The 23,567-nt window shown below is 42.6% G+C and overlaps 1 protein-coding gene across 8 annotated transcripts in view; it reads right to left on the bottom strand.

The window, feature by feature from the left end:
* Positions 1-23,567, bottom strand: part of Myo10 (myosin X) — a 197,615-nt gene that overhangs the window by 7,371 nt on the left and 166,677 nt on the right. For all 8 annotated transcript variants that reach the window (XM_020179611.2, XM_074077703.1, XM_074077705.1 and 5 more), the window contains 14 exons: positions 23,137-23,370; positions 22,744-22,789; positions 21,194-22,096; positions 20,311-20,434; positions 16,293-16,536; positions 11,862-11,957; positions 8,876-8,969; positions 8,128-8,183; positions 6,433-6,575; positions 5,508-5,702; positions 4,305-4,462; positions 2,507-2,630; positions 1,314-1,611; positions 335-542 (listed from right to left, as the gene is read on the bottom strand). In XM_020179611.2, coding sequence (XP_020035200.1) covers positions 335-542; positions 1,314-1,611; positions 2,507-2,630; positions 4,305-4,462; positions 5,508-5,702; positions 6,433-6,575; positions 8,128-8,183; positions 8,876-8,969; positions 11,862-11,957; positions 16,293-16,536; positions 20,311-20,434; positions 21,194-22,096; positions 22,744-22,789; positions 23,137-23,370 — 2,923 coding nt within the window. The remainder of the gene's footprint in view (positions 1-334; positions 543-1,313; positions 1,612-2,506; positions 2,631-4,304; positions 4,463-5,507; positions 5,703-6,432; positions 6,576-8,127; positions 8,184-8,875; positions 8,970-11,861; positions 11,958-16,292; positions 16,537-20,310; positions 20,435-21,193; positions 22,097-22,743; positions 22,790-23,136; positions 23,371-23,567) is intronic.

The raw sequence follows: 23,567 nt of genomic DNA, 5'->3' as shown, positions 1-23,567 counted from the left end.
TTATGTGGCAAACAAAAACACCCCTGTGGCAGAAGTGACACAATGCAACCTTGTCACAACAGCATGCATGAGTCTGGTTTGCTGCCTCTACCAGAACTCAGCTGTGTCTCAGATTAGCAGTATTGTCTCAACAGACTTTGGCATGAATTCAACTTTGTGTTTCTGCTTATTGTTAATATTTTTATCTCTACGTACATGTGGTTGGTTGTGGGTTGCATTTATTTCCTTCCTTATTGACTACTGTGCATGATAGCTACACTCTAGTTATGAGTAACCCTGATAACTTAGGGCAGGTGTGCGGCAAATAGAATGGGGAGTGCAGATTGTCCCTCACCTCCCCAGCTGTGGTGTGGGAGTTGATGGTGATCTTGCAGGAGCCTCCGCCATGGCAGTACACTGTGGACGTCATTTCTTGCCTGTGGATTAGAGCTTCGATTTCATCCCGGGAAGGCACAAACTCTCTGCATTTGGTTTTCTTAAGAGATTCATAGATGAAGAGGGCGTATTTTTCCATTTCGGTTCCTGGAAACTGTTCCCGTATCCTAGGAGACAAAGGTGAACCATTAATTGTAGATAGAGGATGGCAGGTTACAGGCATTGGGCTGTGGGAAGGTTCTGCAGCCCAAGGAAGTGAATGGCCCCCTAGTGGTGAAGGGAGCAAATAGCAGTGGCTTCCTGGTGAGGGCCCAGCTCATACTGTACAGCTAGCTTCATTTTAAACAGGGAAAAAATAAAGTCAGTGTTTGTCTCCCTCTGCAGTGCTATTAATACTTGAAAGAATCATGTTTGTATTGTCGTATGCATGTTGTTTATTCACAGTTAATCAGAATAAGTAGATTTTAGTTACTCTTGTCATACACACACACTGAGATATGGAATCTGATTCACTATAATATCTAACCATATCCCATAATTTCATACTGTAAGCTTCCAATAGACCCATACAATTTAAAAAAAGTAAGTGAAATTAAAAATAAAACTCAAATATTAAAAAAAAATCCTGATTGGAATGTTTCCACCTGTTTAATGTGCAAGAAATACCCAAGTTGGGCTTTTCTCTAGTTACTCAGCACAGTGGTAACTAAATGTGCCCACCATCCTATACATTAGGACAGCACCAAAAGTGACTGGGTCCCTGACATGGCCCTGTGCAGCTTAGAGAGAGAAAGGACACCTGCATCCTGCAAGGTTGCTTGAGTGACCTAAGTGACCTGAGTCTGACCAAGAAGTCTCTGCCCTACCCTGTAAGGTGCTCAGTAAGGGAGCTGGGACCACCATGCCTCCCACATAGATAGCTCAGCCCACTGCTTTACCTTTTCAGGTGGAACTTGAGGTACTTAAGGATCCCCCTGCTGGGCAGGAAGGTGCAGCTCACGCATGTCAGGATCTGCCAGCTGTACAGGTTGCCTGTGCTGCCAGGATGTGGCACCTTGTTTGTCTGTTTGATGAGCTGACAGTACAGCTCGTCCCGCAGAGGCCGGAGGTCATGCCCTGTCTGTAGGATGCCCTGGATTATGGGAATGGGGTCAGACATTGATTCCAGTTGCTGGAGGGAGTTGAATATCTTGATAGCTTCGTCCTGAAGAGTAGTGTAGCCTTTGTCTTTGAGCACTAGGAAAAGCAAACAAACAGAAGTCACATGAGGGGCTCAGAAAAGGAGAGTGCATACAGAAGGTGATGAAGGAATGGGTGGGGACCACAGCCATTTCCTGAAACAGTGCCCATCCTATTCCCTCTACCTTCCAATCAGCTAAACACAGTCAAAACACAGAGGAGGATGAGTTACACTGTTTGGTCATATAATTGAGCTTTTTAGCACAAAATATGATTAAGTTGAAAGCTGGCTTGTGTCTGAGTGGGTTTCATACTTGGAATGCAAAACTGTTTAGGATCCCCTTATTTGGTGCAGAGGATCCTTGATTTAAGATGGGCTTATAGCTATTGTAACATGAAAAGTCATTAAGTCAAAAATGCATTTAATAGGCCTAACACTGAACACCACAGCTTGGTCCAGCATGCACCTAAAATGTGCCCGAAACACTTAAGTGAGCCTACAGTTGGGCACAATCATGTAACACAAAGCCCGCCCATTTTCTACTGAGTGCTGAATATCCCATATAACTTACTGAGTACTGCACTGAAGGTGAAAAACAGACTGGCTATGTGGGCAGACTTCCATAACATGGTAATACAGGCACATCTGAAGTCGGAAGCCCTGTTAAGTCACTGTCTGTATTCAAGGCTTGTCTGGTTTCATGGGGAGGGCTGGCATTCTGAATCCTTTTTAAGTCTTTGTTTTAAAAAACACTATGTCAGTCCTTGAACAACAAAAGTAAATTCAAATCCCTGCTTTAGTTGTGAATCGGAATATACTTTACCTTTTCTCCCCTAGTCACAATGACTTAAGAGTCTTTGAGTTAAAACTATGCTACTATGTTCAGCTAAAGAGTTAACAGGGGAACAGAAATCCATAGCCTCTGGGATCCTGGTAGGATTGCAAACTTACAGTTGAGATTGATGTCCCCGTAGGGGAGGGGCAGGAGTGGGGAGTGCAGGGGGTGATTCGTGTAGCGAAGGATCGGGTTCCGTTTGTAGATCTGCTCCACCACATCTGAGTTCAGGCAGTTCTCCTTGAGAGCAAAGGAGGCATTTGAAGAAAGCAAGAAGCTTACTGTAAAAAACATACACCTAAGCCAACAAAATCAACTGTTCTTTCCCATGTCTGAACATTTTTCAAAGCTTCAAACACAAATATTGGCTATTACTGGGGCAAAGGCAATGGGAATTTGTGTTGATTTCACACACAAAGAGAACCACAGTTTGCATTCGAAGACAAATCGCAAAATTATCTCCTTACACAAGTCATTCTCTTTGCTTCATATGTATATATTTTCCTGTGTTATTTATTAAAATTCCTCTGGAGATTATATATATAATTTCAACTTCTCTTTCTTGATTGGGCCAAATCATGTAGCTAAATCAAATGACCCTCATCTATAATCCACTAAAACCAGATTTTGTGGAGCCCGGTGCTGGTGGCATATGCCTGCAATCTTAGCTTCTTGGGAGGCCGAGATAGGGAGGATCACAGTTCAAGGTCAGCTTAGGCAAATAGTTCTGGAAGACTCTGTCTTCAAACTACCCAGAACAAAATGGGCTGGAGGTGTGGCTCAAGCAGCAGAGCACCTGTCTTGCAAGTGCAAAGTTCTGAGTTCAAACCCCAGTCCCACCAAAAAAAAAAAAAAAAAAGTTAGTTTAATTGCTCAATTAAACTAGTTTTTCAATTTTATTGAAAATACAAAAGTATTTCTGTGCACCTGAAAACTACACACTAATGTGTTTGAGGGGAGACTCTTCGTCCTCACGGCTGCCTGCCCTGAAATGTGAGACATCTCACAGAATGCCACCATGCACTGATGGACTATGAAAGAGCCAAGTTACTTTTAGAACTTTAAATAAACAGAAAAGCCGGAGGAGAGGCACTGAGTCATTCCTTCATGGTAATTTCATTTCCGCTATGAAACTTTCTCAGTAACACTCAATTGAAGGGCAGGAAGAAAATTTAGATGACTTAAGACATTTTCAGTGGACTTAATTAGGGCAACTTGTCTTGTTTCTTAAGAAGTATTATTTCATATCTGGAAATTTCTATTTATTCTTTGAATGTCTGAATTTGTAATTAGAGAATGTAAAAATAGATGTGACACAACTTTGACAAGAAAGTGTGGCTGATATGATTTCTTTTTAGTTCCTTTCAAGGCTAAAAATGTATGGCTTCCCCTGGATTCTATGGAAAGTTTGGAAGAGTTTCAGAATAACTGTCCTGTTAGACTTTGGCTCTAAATTCCCAGACAACAGTTATCATTTTGGAATCGGGAGGTGACTTGGATTTGGTGGGGAGTTATACATTGCTGATGTATTTGTCCTTCTCCCACCCCTTGAAGGCAGAGTTTGTCTCCTAGAGCCCACTGCTTACTTTTCTTTGAGGCACATGATAAACACCCGCCTCACTATCACTTTAGTGTATCTCTGCTGCCCAGTCTAGCTCTTCTCTCTGCCTGAGACTTGCCTGCATGGGTGACAGCAGCATACCTAGTCCCTGACTGCGCTGACAGCTCTGTGAGCAACGCAATCATAACATTCTGAGTCTCCATTTCCATTCCTGGGAAGTGAGTGTGATGGTCATTGCTCATGGCGGCCATTTAATCTTTGCTCCCTACAGAGTAAAAATTGAGCTGACCCTATACTGAAGTCTTCATAGTCAGGGTAGACTCTGTGAGCTACTTCTGGCTCCACTCTCTTACCTTGATATCCTGGATCAGCTGCTGGGTGGGGGTGTCAATTGGGGCCTTGGTGTCAGTCACATTTTGAATGGCGCTGGACCACCTGGTGGCCTCATTGAGTAGCTTGGTATAGAGCCGGTAGCAGTGCTTGCGCCCATAGACAGTGACATTCCAGTAGCCTGCATGGACATTGGCAGTGCAGACATTAAGGCTGACTAGGTATTCAGTGACAAACAAAAACATGCATCCTTTGCCAGGTATGGTGGCATCTGCCTCTAATCCTAACACTGGCAGAGGCAGGAGGATTCTGAGTTCAAGGTCAGCCTGGGCCACAGTGAATTCTAGGCCAGCCTGGACTATATAGTGAGAATGCTGGGGTTTGATCCCCAGCACTGGGGTAAAAAACATGTAGTCCCTCTACAGTCCTTTGAACTGCAGAGTTTATACAAGAGAGGAAAAGACAAATACTAAATAATAAACATAGATATTAGATATTCATTACATAAACTTTCTCTCTCAAAGAAAGAGCAGATATAGGCTAATGTCTCTTTCTAGGCTCTGGAACAAGAGTGAAAACATCCTGGAGATTCTGACTTCCCTCCCACTTCTGCTTCTCCCCTTCGGTCCTCAGTCTCTCCCCTTGGCAGAGAGCACTGTGCTAACAGTGTTCACAGACAAGATGTGTGAACATCACCCAAATCCAATACAAATGGAGTGATTATGTTTAAAAAAAAAAAAAAGCACAAGATTACAACTAGAAATAAAAATCAAAATAAGCAATCTTCCAGAAATGCTTATAAATACCATAAAATAGTATTAGGCTGTGCTAGTATGTCTGCTTTTTATGGACTAGGTCAAGTTTACTGACTGTCAGAGGATTTTACCTTTTATGAGCTACACGTGCCCCTTATGGCATGGTGGTGAAAAGGACAAAAGCACAAAGCTTCCCATAGATACTGTGTCTATTTATATTTTCTTTTCCTTTAGAATTCCTCTATAATTCCATAAATCAAACCTTCTTTACTACAGCTTAAATACTAAGTGTTCACATGGCCAACCACAGACAGCCTCAGGAGACAAATCAAGAGCAGAATTACTTTGGGGTGGGGATGGGGGAATATAAGTACACATTCTAGTATGAGCTTCATTCCTTTGCCCAGAGCAAGTGCAGGCCTGTAACATTTGATGTTGTGAGTTTCCAGCTCCAGCTTGGGGTATGGTTACCTGTCTCTTTGAAAATCTTCTCATCTGGAGGCACGACAGAGCACAGGCTGTTGAGGACGAGGGTGCCCAATTTCAGTGCGTTCTTCTCTGAGCTCTTGTAGTAATCCAGGGAATTGTGCGTCAAGACAAACCACCGTTTCTTCAGTTTCAGTGAAGACATCTTTGGGCTGTTCTTTACTTCTTTGTGCAACCATCCTGGAAGGGAAGATTCAAATGAGTTCAAAAGTATGAAGAGGAGTTTGGGGGTGTAGCTCAGTGGTAGAGTGCTTGTGTGACACACATGAAGGACCTGAGCTCCAACCCTAGTACAGGGTGGAGGAGTGGGACCTACAAAGAGAAAAAATCTAAATCCTATAAAGAGATACCCCAAGTACCATACAATCATTTACATAATGCTTACAGAAAATGGCCACAATCACTGCTTATTTATAACTTCAAAAATCATGCCAGGCACGGAGGTGCACACCTGATCCTAGCACTCAGGAGGGAAGGTAGTAGGAATGTGAGTTCAAGGCCAGCCTGTGCTACAAAGCAATGCCCGGCTCAAAAACACAAAAGCAAAGAAAGAAACAAAAAGCTTTTCAAGAATCAGTGAGTTAGCCAGGAACTGGGGCTCACCCCTTAACCTTGGCAGCTTGAGAGGCGAGAGTGTGAGGACCATGGCTCTAGACCAGTGTGAGCAAACAGTTTCTGAGACCCCCATCTCCAAAATAGCCATGGCAAAATGGACTGGAGCTGTGGCTCAAGTAGTAGAGTGCCTGCTTTGCAAGCACAAAGCCCTGAGTTCAAACCCCAGACCCAACAACAACAACAAAAAAAGTCAGAGACTCAAAACACCTGCTCAACATAGAAATGCTACAGGTATCTCGTGCAAAGGAAAACGGGAGTTCCTAAAAAATGCGGTGGGAGCATTGACAGCAATCACCTCTCACGATAAATTCCTGGCCCTCTACCCGGGTGTCCCCCTTGGATCTCTGCAGCAGTGTTATCCAGTGGTGCATCTCCTCAGGCGTGTCAGCGTTGCAATGCAGCACCCGGTTGGCTGTGATGATTACAAATGAGTTGGGCCTGAACGACAGGGTGAGAAGGAAGCAAAGCGCCTTAGTCCCACCGTCAGCATCACCTCCCTCTGCCTTTTTCCTGGCTTATGGGTCAGAGAGAGACACACTGCTATGCTATTTGTATTTTATATCAAGGCAAGCCTTACTCATTTCTGTGGGATTTACTTTATGCATCATTAACCTTTAAACTTGGAGCAACACATTCATTTGGAAGATCCTAGGAGGGAAAACATTTCTTCATGCAAAACTTTCCAGATGAGACTCAGTTCCGGGAAGGCTAAATAAGGTGGCCGTGGGGGAAAATTTTTTTTTGATGCTTCTCCAAAGACAATTTCTTTCTGCCTTTGGATATTGCCTGGAATAATATTTCTGTGGGTCAGGAATGAAATATCAGATACTAGTAATAGAAGAGGATCAGTAAATAGGTGTAAGTGAAACATTTTATCCCTTGATTATGCCTGGTACAAAAAGCCAATTGGGTCCATGTTTTTCAAGCAACTCAACAAGGGTGCATTTCCCAGCAAGGGCTGAAGTGGTATTTGTACAGTTGGGAAGGAAGAAGGATGGGCCCATGAAGAGAAAAAAGTCAAATAAGCAGGATGCAAAGTTCTAAGCATGGACTTTCATGTGCCCAGCCTGCAGGAGTGAGGGGGATCAGCAGAAGAATGACTTAGGTTAGGTTAGGTAGGAATCTAAGAAGAATCTAGGTTCCGATTGCAGATATTACACATGCATGTGAATGCTTCCTATGTTGGATCTAAGATGGGACAGGTTGACTTTCTGGAAATAAAGGAGACATGGCTCAGAAGACCCCCGAGGAGGAGGGTAGGCAAGGAGACTCTGGAGCTCTCACTGACAGCAGATACAATTTTTTATGGTCAGTTTTAATATACTCATATTCACTTTCTGGCTATCTTATGGGGGGGCAGAAGTCAGTTTTAATCCTGATTCTGGTCCTAGAGCAACTTTTCTGAAAGTCTGCTGAGGGCCAGGAACAGAATTTACAAGCAGCAAAGATAGATGGACCATAAAGACAGAGCTCACTAGACACAGACTCAGAAGATGATCTGCTTTCAAAAACGACAAAGCCCCAAATGTGCTACTTTAAGGGCACAGTGAAAGCAGCAATGCCACAAGGCTGTGGCTTAATTTACTGAGACTCTACATGTCCACTATTACCAAAATCCTTTTCATGTTTATTTTCAAGTTTAGAGAGGAGCACTACCCTCTCCCTATGCTGGAATACTGTTTTCCTAAACAGGCACTTCTTTCCTTTTTCTTGGTCCTCCATCCAGACAAAGAATATTCCCCTTAAAAAAAAAAAAGAAAAAGAAAAAGAAAAAACCACCGTCTAAATCAGGTTTCCCTTAGCACTCCAAAGTCAGCCAGAGAAAGATTTGCAGGTGATGTTGATTGGGTCCCAAGAGGAGAGACTACAATGTAGAGGTTGCCAAGGTGGGAACACACAGCCAGCAAAGGGGGCAGTGGCCCAGCCACAGAGAAACCTATGGCACATGCAGGTGCTTGCTTCCCTTGTTAAAAGTCACATGGGAGATTACCTATCAGGGCTGTCAGAGGCGCACACGGAATCAATCAGCCCCACATCCAACGTGCCCTGGAAAGGAGCAAAAATAGAGAGTGAGGGAAACCACCAGAGCACTGCACATTATGGCACTGTCCCTAGATTACAACTCCTTGAATGTATGAACCAAAAAGGAGGCTTCTTTAAAGTGAACTGCAAAATAACAGTTATCTAAAAAGTCCCCTTCCTTTCATGAATACAGACAGCCTTAAGACAGGCCAGAATATGCATACCATTCCTTAAAATATCATGAACTCATCATTCCCTCTTACTCCTAAAAAATTTTCAATGAACAGTGATTTGAGCTTCTTCCAACAGTATAAGTCTTCTGATTTATATCATGGTATTTCACTGGATTGCTCTTATGCATAAGCCTTTATTTTTTAAAACAGGATTTTATGACTTTGTATATGTGTCTGTGATGGGGTAAAAACAGAAGAATACAACTTACAATTCATCAAGTCCTTTGAAGAGAAAGTGTTATATGCTTGTATGATGTCATATAAAAATTGCAATTTTTTTTCTTCTAAAGGTTTGAAGTGGGAGAATTAGGATTCTAACCTATAATTTTTTCCTGTGTATGATTTTTAACCCAACTGGTCTCGGTGATCTCTTTAATTTTTATACTTTTACTTAAAAAACAAAAGATTATCTAGAAATCCCCAGTCTTGCCCTTTTCCCATCCTGACTTCCTTCCGCCTCCACCCCAGCCAATGCTTACGCACCACAGCATTTTGTGGGTTTGCCTGCTCGTCGTGCATTTCCCGGATCTCCTGGTCTGTAGATGCATGGACCTGACTCAGCACACTGAACCACTGGCTATGGAAAGAGAGGGAAACTGTCAACAGTGGCCAAAATTCTGCATTGGCAAAACAATGGCATCTTTCTCCCTGTTCTCTATGAAGACATCTCCCCTGAGCCTCTTTGCTTTGACTTTGCCTCCTTCTCATGGGCAAATGTGAGAGTCATACCATCCAGCAGCAAAGTTAGAAAAAGTAGCTAAAGCACCTTTAAGTACCATGTGTTCAATGGAAGTCCCTTCCCTCCAGTCTCCACAAACCCTCACAGACATGAGCTCCTTGAGAAATCAATGCAATTATCAAATCTTCCTCACTACCAATCCAAAATATTTATAAAGGATATTTACTGAATATTATACTTGTGCCCTAGAGGACATCCATGTGCCTTTCGCTGTTTGAAAATAAGTCTGAATGCAAGAAGGTCATTCACATAAAAGTAATCATCTTAGAACAGCTATTTTTTTGCTAGTATTGGGATTTGAACTCAGGTCCTTGCACTTGCTAGGCAGGTGCTTTGCAGCTTGAGCCATGTCCCAAGCCCTCAGAACAGATGGCTAGATGTCTATACTCATTTCACAATGGAGCTTCCAACCACCCGACAGGATTTTTACTCAAGTAAATAAAGCCATAGGAATGATGGAAATCAAAAGCAATTGCTTGAAGTAGAAAACACACACAAAAAAACTATTTTGACCAGAGAACATCTCCATCTTCATTTCAAATCAGTTTTCTCACTTCTAGCTTCATCAGAATCAAAAAAGAAAGGAAAACATATTGTCAGTCCCAGAAAAGCCAAGCAGAATGGAAGTCCTGCTATAACTAGAAACATAAGACATGAGGAAAATGATCATGAACACCAGGCCACATTAACCAAGCAACTAAGATTGTGAGAGGTACCAAATGTAAGAGAGAAGTGAAGGCACCCTTCTTCCATCAAGAACTATATGACGCTCCTACTAAACAATACTAAATCACACTTGGTATGTTATGGGATACTGAAGTGAAAAAAATCACACCCATAAGTAAAGATAAGTGGGCTAGAGGCGTGGCTCAAGTGGTAGCGTGCTTGCTTTGCAAGTGTGAAAACAAAGCAAAAAAAAACTTGGATAACTAAAGGTAGGTGATGTAACTTATTTACAGTTAAAAAAAAAAAAAACACACAACAAGAAAAACCCTAAAATCTGTCTCCTGTGATTCCTGAAGGAGAAAAATGTCACCAAAGGCTTGAAAATATCCTATATGTACAGACTTTTTGGCAGACCAAGGGAAACACCTTCATATGACCTTGCCCTATCAATCCTGGCCCAGCAGTAGGCCAGCCTGTAGTCATTACTTTTCTAAGCTCAAAAATCTTGCAAAACACATAAACTTAAGACGTATGCCACACAGAATCTCTCTCTCTCTCTCACACACACACAGAAGAATAAATTTTGCTGTATTTTCAATTTCTGTTGATACTCTTAAATTCATAAACTTACTTTTTCTGAATCAAGTACAAAGTAAAATCTGAAATTTTAAAAAATGTGTTTGACTGGTCAGGGGAAAAAGTCCTTGACTGAAATATTCCAAATGTTAAATTTAGCAGGTTCATTATGGCGTAAAACAGACAGGACAGATGCCAAATGCCTGGCCTATAATTCAGCTGAAAAGCTGCAGGCATTCTCTGGACCACAAAAACCCACACATGGTCTCTAGGAGGCCCAGACAGAATGTAGGGACTGTAATTTCAGGTCTGCTTGTTTTTCCAGTTTGTGTTATAATTTATGAGTCCAAGCAGGACTTCAGTTTTTCCCATGGGAAGAATTACTTTCTGGTGTCTTTGCCCTTAATGCTGCAACCACGGTGTAGATTAACTTAAAAACACTCAAAGGGCAAGGGACAGGGAGAGGTCCTGAGAACTCACCAGAAGGTTCTAATGACTTTTGGGCTGAGATCTGAAGAATATAGGCCATGGGATGTTACTCTCATAAATTACAACCTAATGATGCTCACAGCAGATAACGGTCCCCTCCACCTGAACCCTACAAGACCTGCAAAGTCACAGGAAGAGACATGGCAGACACTCCACTGTGCGCTATCTACTATGGGGCCTTGTGATGTGTCTCACTGAAAAGCAACTATCAGATCTCTTTACCTTCATGCTCAATGTACTCAGCTCTCTAACATGGAAACCTGAGGTTCCAAAAAAGTTAGACAACTTGCCCCAGCCAGTGAAGACACAACTTTCCCCTTATGCTGGTCAAAAGTTCAAGTCCCTTCAGAGAGAAACACAGGAGGCTTCATACACCACCATCACAAGAACAGAACTTGCATTCTACTACAAATTTTGCTATCCTTTCTCCATTCCTCAGTCCTGCTCTGCAAAGTACAAATAATAGTAACACTAACACCTACTCACAGGATTGTCATGGGACTTCACTTAATATATGGGTTGCAATACAGCAAGTTCTATGTAAGCTAATCTCATTCATTGAATGCTTCAATGTGGAGACTTTTAAAGCCCTCCAAATGCCACAGCACTATCATTTATTAAACAGCCACTGGTTACTCTCCTACTCCCCATTCAAATACAAACTTCCAGAAGCAGGGCTTCCAGCTTCATTTGCCCACACTGCAAGTGACAATAAAAGCCAGAGCTGAGATAAACAGTGGTCTGTCTAGTGGCATGTGAAGTTGGAAATCCCGACCCCGTGCCGTACTTGGACACATCTGTCTTGGCAAGACTTCCCAAGGGACACTACATAAATCTCTTAAGACTCTCGGTTCCTCAATCTTCTTCATAGAAAAACCCAGCCAGAAAATTAATTAAAACCCTTTTTAAGCCAGTAAGGTAAACACTGCTCTGTGTGATGCTTACGCCGCAGGTGGGGGGCGGATGTGGCTAAGATGAAGTTGATAGCGCAGACCTTACCTGGCATCTTCTGGTGATTCGGCGATCAGGTGGAAGGTTCTATCGGCCATGATGATATCAATTCCATTCTCTTTGCTGGTATTATCTATGATCTCTCTGCAAAGAAACAGAAGCAGCCAATGGAAATCACAAAATGTAGAATTCTTAATGATAAAAGCAATTTTATGAAACAAACTGGAAACTTGCTAAAGAACTTGTTTACATTGGTCCCCACTTATCCAAGACCCCCAGTGGATGTCTGAAATGCAGACAATACTGAACCCCAAATATATATATATATATATATATATATATATATATACACACACACTTTTTTTTCCCTGTATGGGTTGCATATTCCTTCCCCAAAATGCTTGAGAGCAGAAGAATTCTGTATTCTGGAATATTTATATATACACAATGAGATGGCTTCGGAGTGAGCCCAAGTCTAAACACTAAATGAATTTATGTTTCATATATACCTTATACACATAGTCTGAACATTTTTTTCGTTGTTTTTTGCATGTGGTTTTTGGAGCTGGGTGTCGAAACCAGGGTCTGACTTGCACCAAGCATGAACTTTAATACGGACCTATGCCCCCAGCCCCTCAAAGGTGATTTCACACCGTATTTTTAGTGTGTTTGCATTCTGACTGTGACCCATCATCTGAGGTCAGGAGTGGAATTTCCCACCGTGGCTTCAGGTCACACTGTCTGGAGCATTTCAGATTATGAATTTTCAGATTAGGGATGCTCAAACTATACATACATATCTATGATAAAGCTTAATTTATGAATTAGGCATGGTACCAGCTTAAAAACAGTAATTGATAACAGAATAATTGTAACAATATACTACAACAAGTTATGCAAACATAGTCTCTTTCTCTCTCAAAATAAGAAATTTTCCAACTAATATTTTTAGACCTGGTTGACAACAGGTCACTGAAATAGTGGAACCAAAGATTGGGTGGGACTAAAGTACCTTTATTAGCACTGCTTTTTTAAAAAAAGACAAGGATTCTTGTCACCTCTTTGGGAGCTAGGCTCCTCTGCACTCCAAGGATAAGGTCTGCTGGTATATGCATACATGGGAGTTCAGGGTGTTTCTTTTGGTTTCTCTAGGGAGGGTGCTATTGGGCCCACCCAATGCCTACCTTCCCAGCCCCAGAGAAGTGTTCCTTGGGCTCCTGTTTCTGACCTACAGTGGAAGGAAAACCCAAGTGGTGTAGTGCTGTGAGCTCTTTCTCTAATTTATCACAGAGCTGTGGTTTGAATGTGACCTCCAAAACATGTGTTGGAAACTCAATCCCCAGTGCAACAGTGCTGAGAGACAGGCCCTGTAGGAGGGGATTAGGTTAGGAGAGCTCCACCCTCACAAACAGATTAATGCTGATTACAAAATTACTTGAGGCTGCAAATTCCATTTCTTACTCTCAATTTCCCTCCAATGGGATGATGAAGCAAAAACACCCTGGCCAGACATATCCCCTTAATTCTCGTCCTCCAGACCGTGAGCCAAATAAATCTCTGTTCATTATAAATTATCCAGTCTCAAGTATTCTGTTATAGCGTCACAAAATGACTAAGGCAGCAGCTTTCCATGGAAGCTTAAGGCCTTGGCTGATGTCTGGCACATACTCTCCCTGACACAGACACACTGTTTCCCTCTTAGGCTCTGAGGGAAGGGCAGGATTTGGTCTTCCTGGGTTTCAATATCACCTTGATCTCATCCCAACACTCCCTCAACACCAGAGACTTAACACAGGGATGGATCAACAAAATCAGGGTAAAAATATACCAGGTGTTAGGATCTGACCCAGGGTGGTAAAATGTTTGATGTAAGAATGGTCTTGGGGTAAAGCCAAAATACTTTGACACCTAAAGTGGTACACTTGCTCCTAGTAAAATATTTATTTTACATCAACAAGACTAAAATAGTCTAACTGGTTAGAAAGAATAAACATTGTATGACCTTATTGCTAGAATCACTGAAACAAGATAAATACGTCTCTTTAATAGAGAAACTCAGAATTGGTAGTGTAGTCTGTGCTGCTTCCTTTGGGTGGAAGGAGAGAAGGGACTCTTCAACAGAAAGAAACCTGAATGGGTCTGCCCTCTAGGGCTAAGCATCAATTCTCAAGGAAACTGGGGGAACGAGAACCAGGTTCAACAATGCATGGCATATAACACTGAAGTCTAGAAACCTTGGATAAGTGAGGTAGAGTCTTCAGTTACAGTTAGCAAGTGAAGAAAAGATGGAGGGGGGAATCTGCAAATTAAGAGACCTTAGTAATCTAAAAACCAACCACAAAGTTTAGACCTAATCTGGACTCTGACTTGAAGAAAGAAACTATAAAGCCAACCCAAACCAACAAGTAACTTCCATTTGTGAGACAAATGTGGGAAATCTGAACAATGACTGGATGTACTAGTAGTACAAATTATGTTCCAAAAAGAACCCGTAAACTCATACTAAAATATTTACAGAAGAAATTATATGATGTCAAAAACTTGTTTTAGAAAAATGTATTTGGTCAGGACAAATGTGTACGAGATGCTCTTGACCATGGGTGGAAAGCCACTGAAAGCTGGGTGATGAACACATGAGTTTTGTTATGTTCTTCTATCTACTCTACACATGACTGAAAATTTCAAAATGAGAAAGAAGAAACTTATTGTGAAACCCTAGCTCACTGGCACTGTTCTACAGAATGCAATGGCAGTGCTGAGAGCAATCATTTCTGTAACTCAGTATACTCTTGACAGAGCACCTGGAGAACAGGGTTTTACTAAAGAGCATAGTGTAAGTTGCAAAATGGACATAGGACATCCCCTGGTATCAGTGGGTTTCAGGATCCACCAAAATCTGAGAGTGTTTAAGAAGTTGCTTATATAGAATGGCACGTTATTTGCATATAATTTATGCTGGTTCTCCTATATACTTTTTTTTTTTTTGTGGTACTAGGGCTTGAACTCAGGGCTTTTAATGATGAGTAGTTTTGAAATAAGTCTCATGAGCTACTTGCCCAGGCTGGCTTTGAATGGAATCCTCCTGATCTCTGCCTCTTGAATAGCTAGGATTACAGGCATGAGCAACCAGTGCCCAGCTTCCTATATACTTTTAATCAATTCTAAATTACTTATAATACCTAGTACAATGTAAATACTATGTAAAGAGTTCTTATACCATATTGCTTAGGGAATAATAGGGGAGAAGTTTTTATGCATATGTTCAGTACAGATGCAATTTTTTTCTGACTATTTTTGATCCACAGTTGGTTGAATGTGCAGAAACCACCTCTACAGAAGGTCAACTATGTGTCACTTTTCTCTGGTGAAATTCAACCCTCTCTGGGCCTTTTGGCATTTGTGGCCCCATGGGATGAATAAAGAACATCTCAGTCTGCAGAGCTGAGAGACAGAGGGAGATGAGAGCTGCGCCGGCTGTGAACACTTGTAGGATTCAGACCCGAATTCCCTCAAACCCACTCTTGCTTCTAATGAACCCCAAAGAGGCAGCCTGGAACAGTCACAAACTCTGCTGTCTGCACTTCATTATTTGTCCTTAAAATCAAATACAGAGAGGACTTTTCTCTCCTCATTGAACTTTCCATGTTCTCATGAGTCATTTTCCCAAGTTGCTGATTCTAGCTGATGAGAAACAATATTTCATTTTTAAAGCCTCATTATTTCAGGGGTTAAGCTGATCCCTTAAAGCTTACTTTACCACTTTTCCAAATACTTGTGGTTGGCCAGTTTGGAGAGGGGTATGGGTACAGGTTATCCCCAAATAAGTTTTTACGTTTAGTACCTAGCTACCCAACAAAAGCAGACGCCCCTGGTGCAGTATTTTTTGGAAAACATTTTTTTTTTAACAAAAATAACAGCCTGTCCATAGTCCAAAGCTTTGGTTCCCTATGGGGCTGTCAAAAAAGCAACTATGCGGAATTCAAAGACCAGTTCCATTCTCTCATTGCTGGGAACAGGGAGGCCTAGTATACACAACACAGGTAGAAGACAAATGATTTCAAAATTAAATTCAGCTAATCCATTTGCTGGTTAACAGCCAATGTGAGGAAGTACTCAAAGTGCTAGACTGACCCATTAGAGGACTCTCAAGCCATTGTTCCATGGTCATACCATTTTTCCTGTATTCATACAACTACATTTCTAATAGGCTAGTCATATGTCCAAGGGACCATTCTCCAAATGACAGCCATATATATGTGTGGGTATAATCACAAAAAGCACATTATTCACAAATGAAGTCTTGCTTTCCAGTTTCCTAATTATTCAATCCACTGAGTGAATTGTTAAAATTCACGGAACACTTACTTTAGTCTGCTGTTGCAAGGATACTGCACAATGAAGTTTTGTGTCCATCAGTGGACATGAACATGCAGCCCAGAGCCCCACCCAATGGACCACATGCAGGCTCCATCAACATACTTGGCCGTCCGGACTTCCACAGTGCCCTTAAGCTTCTCCTCACTGTCATTTTCAAAGTACATCAGCTTGGACTGTCGGAGGACAAACCAGCGCTTCTTCCAGTTTCTCCTGGACAGTGTGGAGGAGCCTCCACCTTTTTTGTGCAGCCAGCCTTGCTTGAGGGCCTCCTGCTTGGAGCGGAACCACAGGAAGGTCTCATCCTTGAGGACGCACCAACGGCGTTTCCAGGAGTTCATTAAGCCACCTGTTCCCCAAAGAAGGGGCAGGGAAAGGTTTTAGAAAGGTCAGTCAAACTGGGTGACAACATTAGTAGCAGGTCACAAGGTGCCAATCTTAAACCATTCTTTAACTTTGCCCCAGTTGATGTGTACTCACAGACCCTTTAGTGAAGGAGGGGCTACTGGCTTGGGTTCTGGGAGCACTGGACAGACGTTATTGCAGTTTGGTTGTGTGTGCACAGCAATGTTGCCTCTTCTTTATGTATAAGTCACTTAGCTGAGAAATCTTTTCAAGCTCACAGAAAAGCAGGTAATGAACTGAGAGTCTAATCAGGCAATGAGTCTAGAGTCATGGGCAAGAACTGTTTCTTTATGTAAGGACCATGGTCATTTGGAAGTGCCCCAGAGAAGAGAAACTGTTTTAAGATGGTGTTGAAGTTCATACCTTCTTTCCTTGTTTGGTCAGTGTGGAAACAAGAACTATCACTGATTTTAGAGTTGAGCAATGAAGTCTAACTTCCAGAGTTCAAGAAAATGGGGTGTTTGGGACAAAAACCTCTTTGCAAAGAAGAACCGCATTATCTGAAAATGGTTTATAGGTACAAGGTATAAGATTGAGACAATGAAAAAAAAGCAAGAGGATATTTAGCTGGAATTTACTTAGTGGAAAACATCTTTTAAAATTTGTTTGGGAAATTACTTTTGATTTTTTTACTGATTACATTTTTTACTATGCTGGTCAAAACTACATGTAATGAGTCTGGGAATAAGGGGGGCTTACTGCCCATTTTTTTTTTTTTTTGGTAGCACTGGGATTTGAACTCAGGGCCTCATGCTTGCTCGGTAGGTACTCCATTATTTAAGCCATGCACTCACCCCTAGGAAAATTTCTTTTAATTAAGAGAAATTAGACAAGAATATACAGATGTCATCATTTCTATACCCTCCTAGCAGGATAATGGTAACCTGGTATTCTAGATTTCACAAGGGTATCTTGACACCCTTATTAAAAAATCTTGTGCACTGAAGAACATACTCTACTTTAGTAATTTATTATAAAATTGCCCACATGGTATTTTCTTTTTTGATCAACCAGTACTAAAAATAAGGAAACTTAGAACATTTAAAGTATACACAATACTTTCCTTTTATAGAATGGAAATTAAACTTAACCTACCTTCTCTTTTGCCTTTTGGTTATACTAGGGATTGAACTCAGGGCCTCAGGGAAGCACTCTCCCACTTGAACCATTCCTCCAGCACTTTTGCTTTTAACATTTTTGGTTTTTTCAGATTTGGTTCTAGTACTTTTGCCTGGGCTGCCTTTGGACCTGGATCTTCTTACCTCTGCCTTCCAGGTAGTTGGGATTACAGGAACAGTTTCTTCAACGACTGCAAGAATGACTACAGCTCCAAGCCTCGCACTAGAATGAACAAATGATGGAGAGACAGTCCCCTTGTTTCACTGACCTACATCTGAAGTATTCCCTGATCGCCTGGCTGAGACATCTTGTGTGATCATGCCACAGAGCTGCCTCCTAACACACAGCCAACTTGTCACAGGCCATCAGGAAGAAACCTTATTTTAGGGGGTGCTAACTTTAATCTGTGTTTCTTAAAACATGCCTGGAGAAAAACTGTAGTAGAGAGTTGTTCTATTATCTTATCATCTTTAAGTGATAAGACTTATTCATAGTGTATCAAAGATGGTAACTGCTATCACAGCCACCCTCACCACTAGAGGGTGGAATTTGTTGCTCTTCTGTTCCCTGACTCCATATTTCTGAGTGCTGTCTTGATACTTTACCAGGTAAGAGAATTTGATCAATGCTGTTAATTTCCTAATTGAAAACACTTTCAGTAAGCTATTTGCCTGGTAAAAACTCATCTTTGCCCATAAAATACAAGCTGGTGACTGAATTTTCTTTTTTCCACTGGTTTCTCTGAAAATTTGGGGCATTTTATTCAAGGCTTTATTAAAAATTAAATGGTGTTGCCTGGTGCCGGTGACTCATGCCTGTAATCCTAGCTACTCAGGAGGCAGAAGGAGGATTGTGGTTTGAAGCCAGCCCGAGGCAAATAGTTCATGAGACCCTATCTCAAAAACACTCAATACAAAATAGGGCTGGCGGAGTTGCTCAAGTGGTAGAGTGCCTGACTAGCAAGTGTAAGGCCCTGAGTTCAAATTCCAGTACTGCAAAACTTGTTTTATTAGAAGATACTTCTTCAGCGCCTCCCTAGCAAGTGTGAGGCCTGGAGTTCAAACTTTAGTACCATCTTTTTTCTTAATCTTATTTGTTTTAATTAGACAACTATGCAATAAATTAATGGCACATATTATAAGCAACAGTAATATTATAGGGAAATTTAAAACAAGCTTATGGAACTAAAAATCAGTTGGAGGAAGGGAAATGTGTTTTTGAAAAGCTTGTATCTATTCTATGTGGGAAGTGTTTGAGAAAATTTGACAGTGCTGTGGTTAGAGTCATTGGAGCATTGAGTGCTGGTGGTGGATTAATGGTTTTCCTTTGTCAGGTGTTCCAATGAGCCTTGTGTCTTGGTTAAGAATCCTCCACCCTTTGTCATTCAGCATTCCTATAAAAAGTTACACCAAGCAGTGACTTCAGGCAATAGCAAAGTCTCCCCTCAACTGAACCCGGTGTGGAGCTCCTGAGTGCTACGCACATCTGAGGCTGACAATGGTGAATGTGCAAAGCAAATGACTGACGTTAGTACTTCACAAGGGGCAGACACAGCAAAAGAAATCAACTGAGAAGCAAAACGTAAGAAAGCACAGGGAAAAATACTGAGGGCAAAGGCAAGACACAAAAAAGATAAATACGACCAAAGAAATGAAGAAAGAAGCTACAAGTAAAAAAAAAAAATCATGCACACAAAGCAGAAGAAACAGAAAGCCTGGGGTGGAGGGGACGGGGAAGAAGAAGAAAAGGAAAATTAAAATAAAAATAATGATAGGAGAAAATGGAAAGAAGAGACAAGAAGGGTAGCATAGTCAAGGACATCACCTAGAGATGATGGTTCTTGTTACCAATCCCTGACCCACCTTCACATTCTTGATTCTGTCCCACACCCAGGCTGGGAGCAAGTGAGAAACAAAATAGTCCCCCTCCTTTGACCATCCATGTAAAACTCCTGGCAAAAACTAGTCATGATTATGGCTTCTCACTATCCCTGTCCCTGCGTGAGGAGTCAGAGTCAAGAATGCAAGTAAGGCTTGAGTAGGAGGTCCTAATTAAAACATTTTACAAAAGGTGTATGTCTCAAAGTCCCCAAGTATTAAGGCCCAGTATAATGTTCAACATTTAACAGTAATTGAAATAGATGCCAAAAACTCTCATCACAAAGTGATGTGCAGTGAGCAACCTGTGACCTCATCAGATCTTTACTTTTTCCCCAGCAGTGTAGGCATATACTACTTTGTTCTCTAATTGTGTATGTGTGTGTGTGTGTGTGTGTGTGGAGAGAGAGAGAGAGAGAGAGAGAGAGAGAGAGAATGGTGAGACATGGAGACATGGGTAAAACACACAGGGGAGAGAGAGACTGAAAATAGAACAGTGATTGCAAACTCTTGTCCTATCATCTGCACTGATCCAGCGAATCGAGGTCATGTCTGTCATAGTCAACATGGGACCGTGTCCTCCATTCTCCTAAGTGGCCTAACACTGAGGTGGGGTGGGTTGAGTGACCTTCACAGGCCCCACTCATCAGCCCAGGGAAAGCGAACTCTCCCCTTCTATTAATGTACTATCCCGATGCAGGCTCCGGGGCTGCAGACCCTACCTTTCATGTACAGGAAGCTGTGGAAGTAAGGCAGTGTGACACAGCTGTACACAGAGTCTCGCCGGTAAGAAAGCTCATCATCAGTGTCAAACCTTGAGTCAAAGTCCTCCTCGCTATCTTCAAACTGCACAAGGGGAGAGAACACAGTAACACTTAAGAAATCCGCAGGATTCATGCCCTTACAACGGAGTACCGCAATCAAAGGAATGCAGAATTACAAGATAACTTTTAGGGTCAAGTGGTCAGTTGAGCTGATATCTAAAACACAAAATATACTTTCATTTCTAAAGGTTCTATCCTAAAAATAACACTGAGGTTTAAGGGTATAATCTTAACCAAAGCATGCAAGAGTTAATCTCCTTTAAATTGGTATGCTAAAAATTTTACCAAGTCTTAGAAAGTAAGGACAGCATTTAATGCATGACCAAAGGGGGGAAAAAAAAATCAAAGTGAACTTTAAATAAATCCAGAAACTGGAAAGAACATATTTAAACCTTACAGATTCTACCCTTATAACCAGTACAAGAAATAACCCCGTGGGCTGTGGCTGTGAGGTTACTGTCAGGAAAGTTCTCTGAAACGCCCTAAGTGGCTCTAGTTCAAGCTGCTATGCAGCAAGACAAAGTGAAGGCTCTTAGGCCTTGGGCAAAATTCAGTTCTGGGCTTTGTGCTCATCCTTGTGACATGACATTCAAGTTCCCTTTTCTGGTGTGACTGGCCTTTGAAAAGACTTGTCTTTGAAAAGAGATAGGGTTCTGGCTATCTTTAAGGACATGACTTTGAAATCTTTGCTTCTAGGGTTATGTCTTATTGCAACTGATGATGGCCGGGGTGCATGGGCCAGCATGCCACCTCCAGGGGACAAGCCCGGGCAGGTACTCACCGAGGACTGCGCCCCTTCGGAGCTGAACCTGTAGGCTCCAGAGCTGTTGTAGGTGCCCACGGAGCAGCGGTAGTCTGGGGACCACTGGCTGCCATAGGAGTTGGAGAAGGTCACGCTGCTGCCGGAGGTGATGGCACCGTCCTCGTAGTCGTCCTGGTCGTAGTCATAGTCTCCGTCGGGGGAGGGGAGGTCGCCGGTGCCCTGGGGCCGGCAGTAGGTGGACTCTCCGCTGGAGGAGTCCTGCAGGCTGGTGGAGTCCTGTAGGCTGGTGCTGTCCGGCGCGCCCGGGGCGCACAGCACCGTGCTGTCCGCGCTGGGGCTGGCGGCCACCACCGTGTCGTTCATGTAGGGGTCCTCCTCCGAGGAGTCGTCGCTGGTCCGGATGCCACTCGTTCGCTGGTCCGAGTGGCCGTGCTCGCTGGGGTTGGGGGAATCCTTAAAGGCGTCGTCGCCCGCCTCGAAACCTTCGTCCACCTCCTCCTCGGGGTACGGCTGGCTGAAGTTGAAGTTGGGCTTCTCTGCGCTCGCGTTCTCCCCAAGTTCACCGGGCTCCCCGGAAAACTCGCTCCCCACCGACAGGGACCGCTCAATGTTGCGGACACACTCGTCGATCTCGTCGAAGTTGAGGGACTCCAGGAACTCCTGGGCCGCCCGGCAGGCCTCGTCCTCCAGGCGGCGCAGCTCCTCGTCCCGCAGCTGCTGCAGCTTCTGCAGGGAGGCCTCGGTCAAGGACAGCTCCTGCTGCTCCTTCATGCGCTGCAGGTCCTCGATCTCCTTCTCCAGACGCAGGATCTCCTCCACCTGCTTGTTTTCCTTCTGCTTCTCCAGTTCCCGGGTCAGCTCTGCTTCCTTGCAACTCTTCTGCAAGGCTTCCAGTTCTTGTTGCTTCCTTGCCTCTTCCTCCTGGACAGAAGAAGAAGGAGGATTTTAGAATGTGGCGCTACAAGAAGTACCAGCATCTTTTTCCCCTTGGCAACCATGATGAAAACATGGTAGTTATGTGCTAAGCTGTGTCCCCTGACATAAATATATTTGGAGACGAGAAGTGATAAGTTAAAATGAGTCTGCATGGTGTCCTTGTAAAAAGAGGACATTAGGGGACAAAGACACCAGGGATGTGCAAGCAGAGAGGAAGGACCATATGAGGACACAGTGAGAAGGCAGTCATCTGCAAGCCACTGAGAGAGGCCTGAGGAGAAACAAAGCCTGTAGCCACCTTGATCTTGCTTCCACCTTCCAGAACCGTGAGAAAATAAATTTCATTGTTTAAACCACCCAATCTGTTCTGCTGTGCCATGGCAGCCTAGCAAACTCACACAATCACTGCACTGGTTTAGAGAAACCCCATTGCTATGATTCTCACTAAATCTTAAGACATTCACTAAGCTTTGCCCAGCTGTAATAGCTTAGAAATTGCATTATAAACATGTCCCTAGGTTGTTCTTCCTGAATCTCTCTACTTTATTTTGGTTTTGAGTCCTATAGTCAAAGTGTTTGAAGCAGAAGGGAAGCAGACAAATAACAGTACAAGTTGTCACAACATTCATCACCTGCTGGGCGCGGAGCTCAGCTTCTTTTCGTGCTCTCTGTCTTTCTCTAAAAACAGAAAAGAAATAAAGAAGGTGAAAATCAACAATAATCCTAGAACCACTTCAGTAAGATCTAACTCCCCCCAGCCCTTTTTGCAGTGCACAAAAACCACTGGAGCTACACCCCAGTCTAAAATCTAACTTCTTAAAAGAGCAAGTTCAAAAGCACGAAGGACAGAGCCTCTCCCTTTGGCTCTGTACTTACTCTGTGTATGAACAGAAATATGCATAGAACTGGGTCTTCAGAGCTGCCAAGGAATTTTACATTCTAGCTGCCAAGAATTACTATTTGTTTCAAACGGAAGACACTGATGGATACTGAAACATGAAACTCAAACTGTAAAGGCACTGCACCTTTCTTCTTCTTCCCGCTTTTTCTTCTCTTCTTCCTCCCGTTTCTTCCTTTCTTCTTGTTTCCGTTTCTCTGCCAGCATTTGCCTGTAAACTCTACGCGCAAGCTGGCCTCTGAGTTGCTTCTGAAACACTATGGCTGCTTTTTTCAGGTGCAAAAATCTCCTCCTCATAAGGAAGGCTCTATAATTCTTCTGTATTGTCACTACACCATAAAGGACCTTTCTGTATTGCTTTCTGCAAAGGAAAATGGAGAGTAGCTGTTGAAGTAATGAGGCTATGAGCTTTTCAGATGAGCTTACATTACAGCTACAAGACAAAAGGAAGGCACCTAGTTTTGGATGATACTCTCATTATGGTGACTAGAGGGAACAAGGAGGCCCTTTGGTCAAAACAAAACAGAGGAAAAACAAAATAATAACAAACCAAAATAA

This window comes from Castor canadensis, chromosome 6 (assembly GCF_047511655.1).
Source record: "Castor canadensis chromosome 6, mCasCan1.hap1v2, whole genome shotgun sequence".
NCBI classification, from domain to species: Eukaryota; Metazoa; Chordata; class Mammalia; order Rodentia; family Castoridae; genus Castor; species Castor canadensis.
Note: the sequence above shows the minus strand (reverse complement) of the source record. Positions and strands in the feature narration are given on the sequence as shown.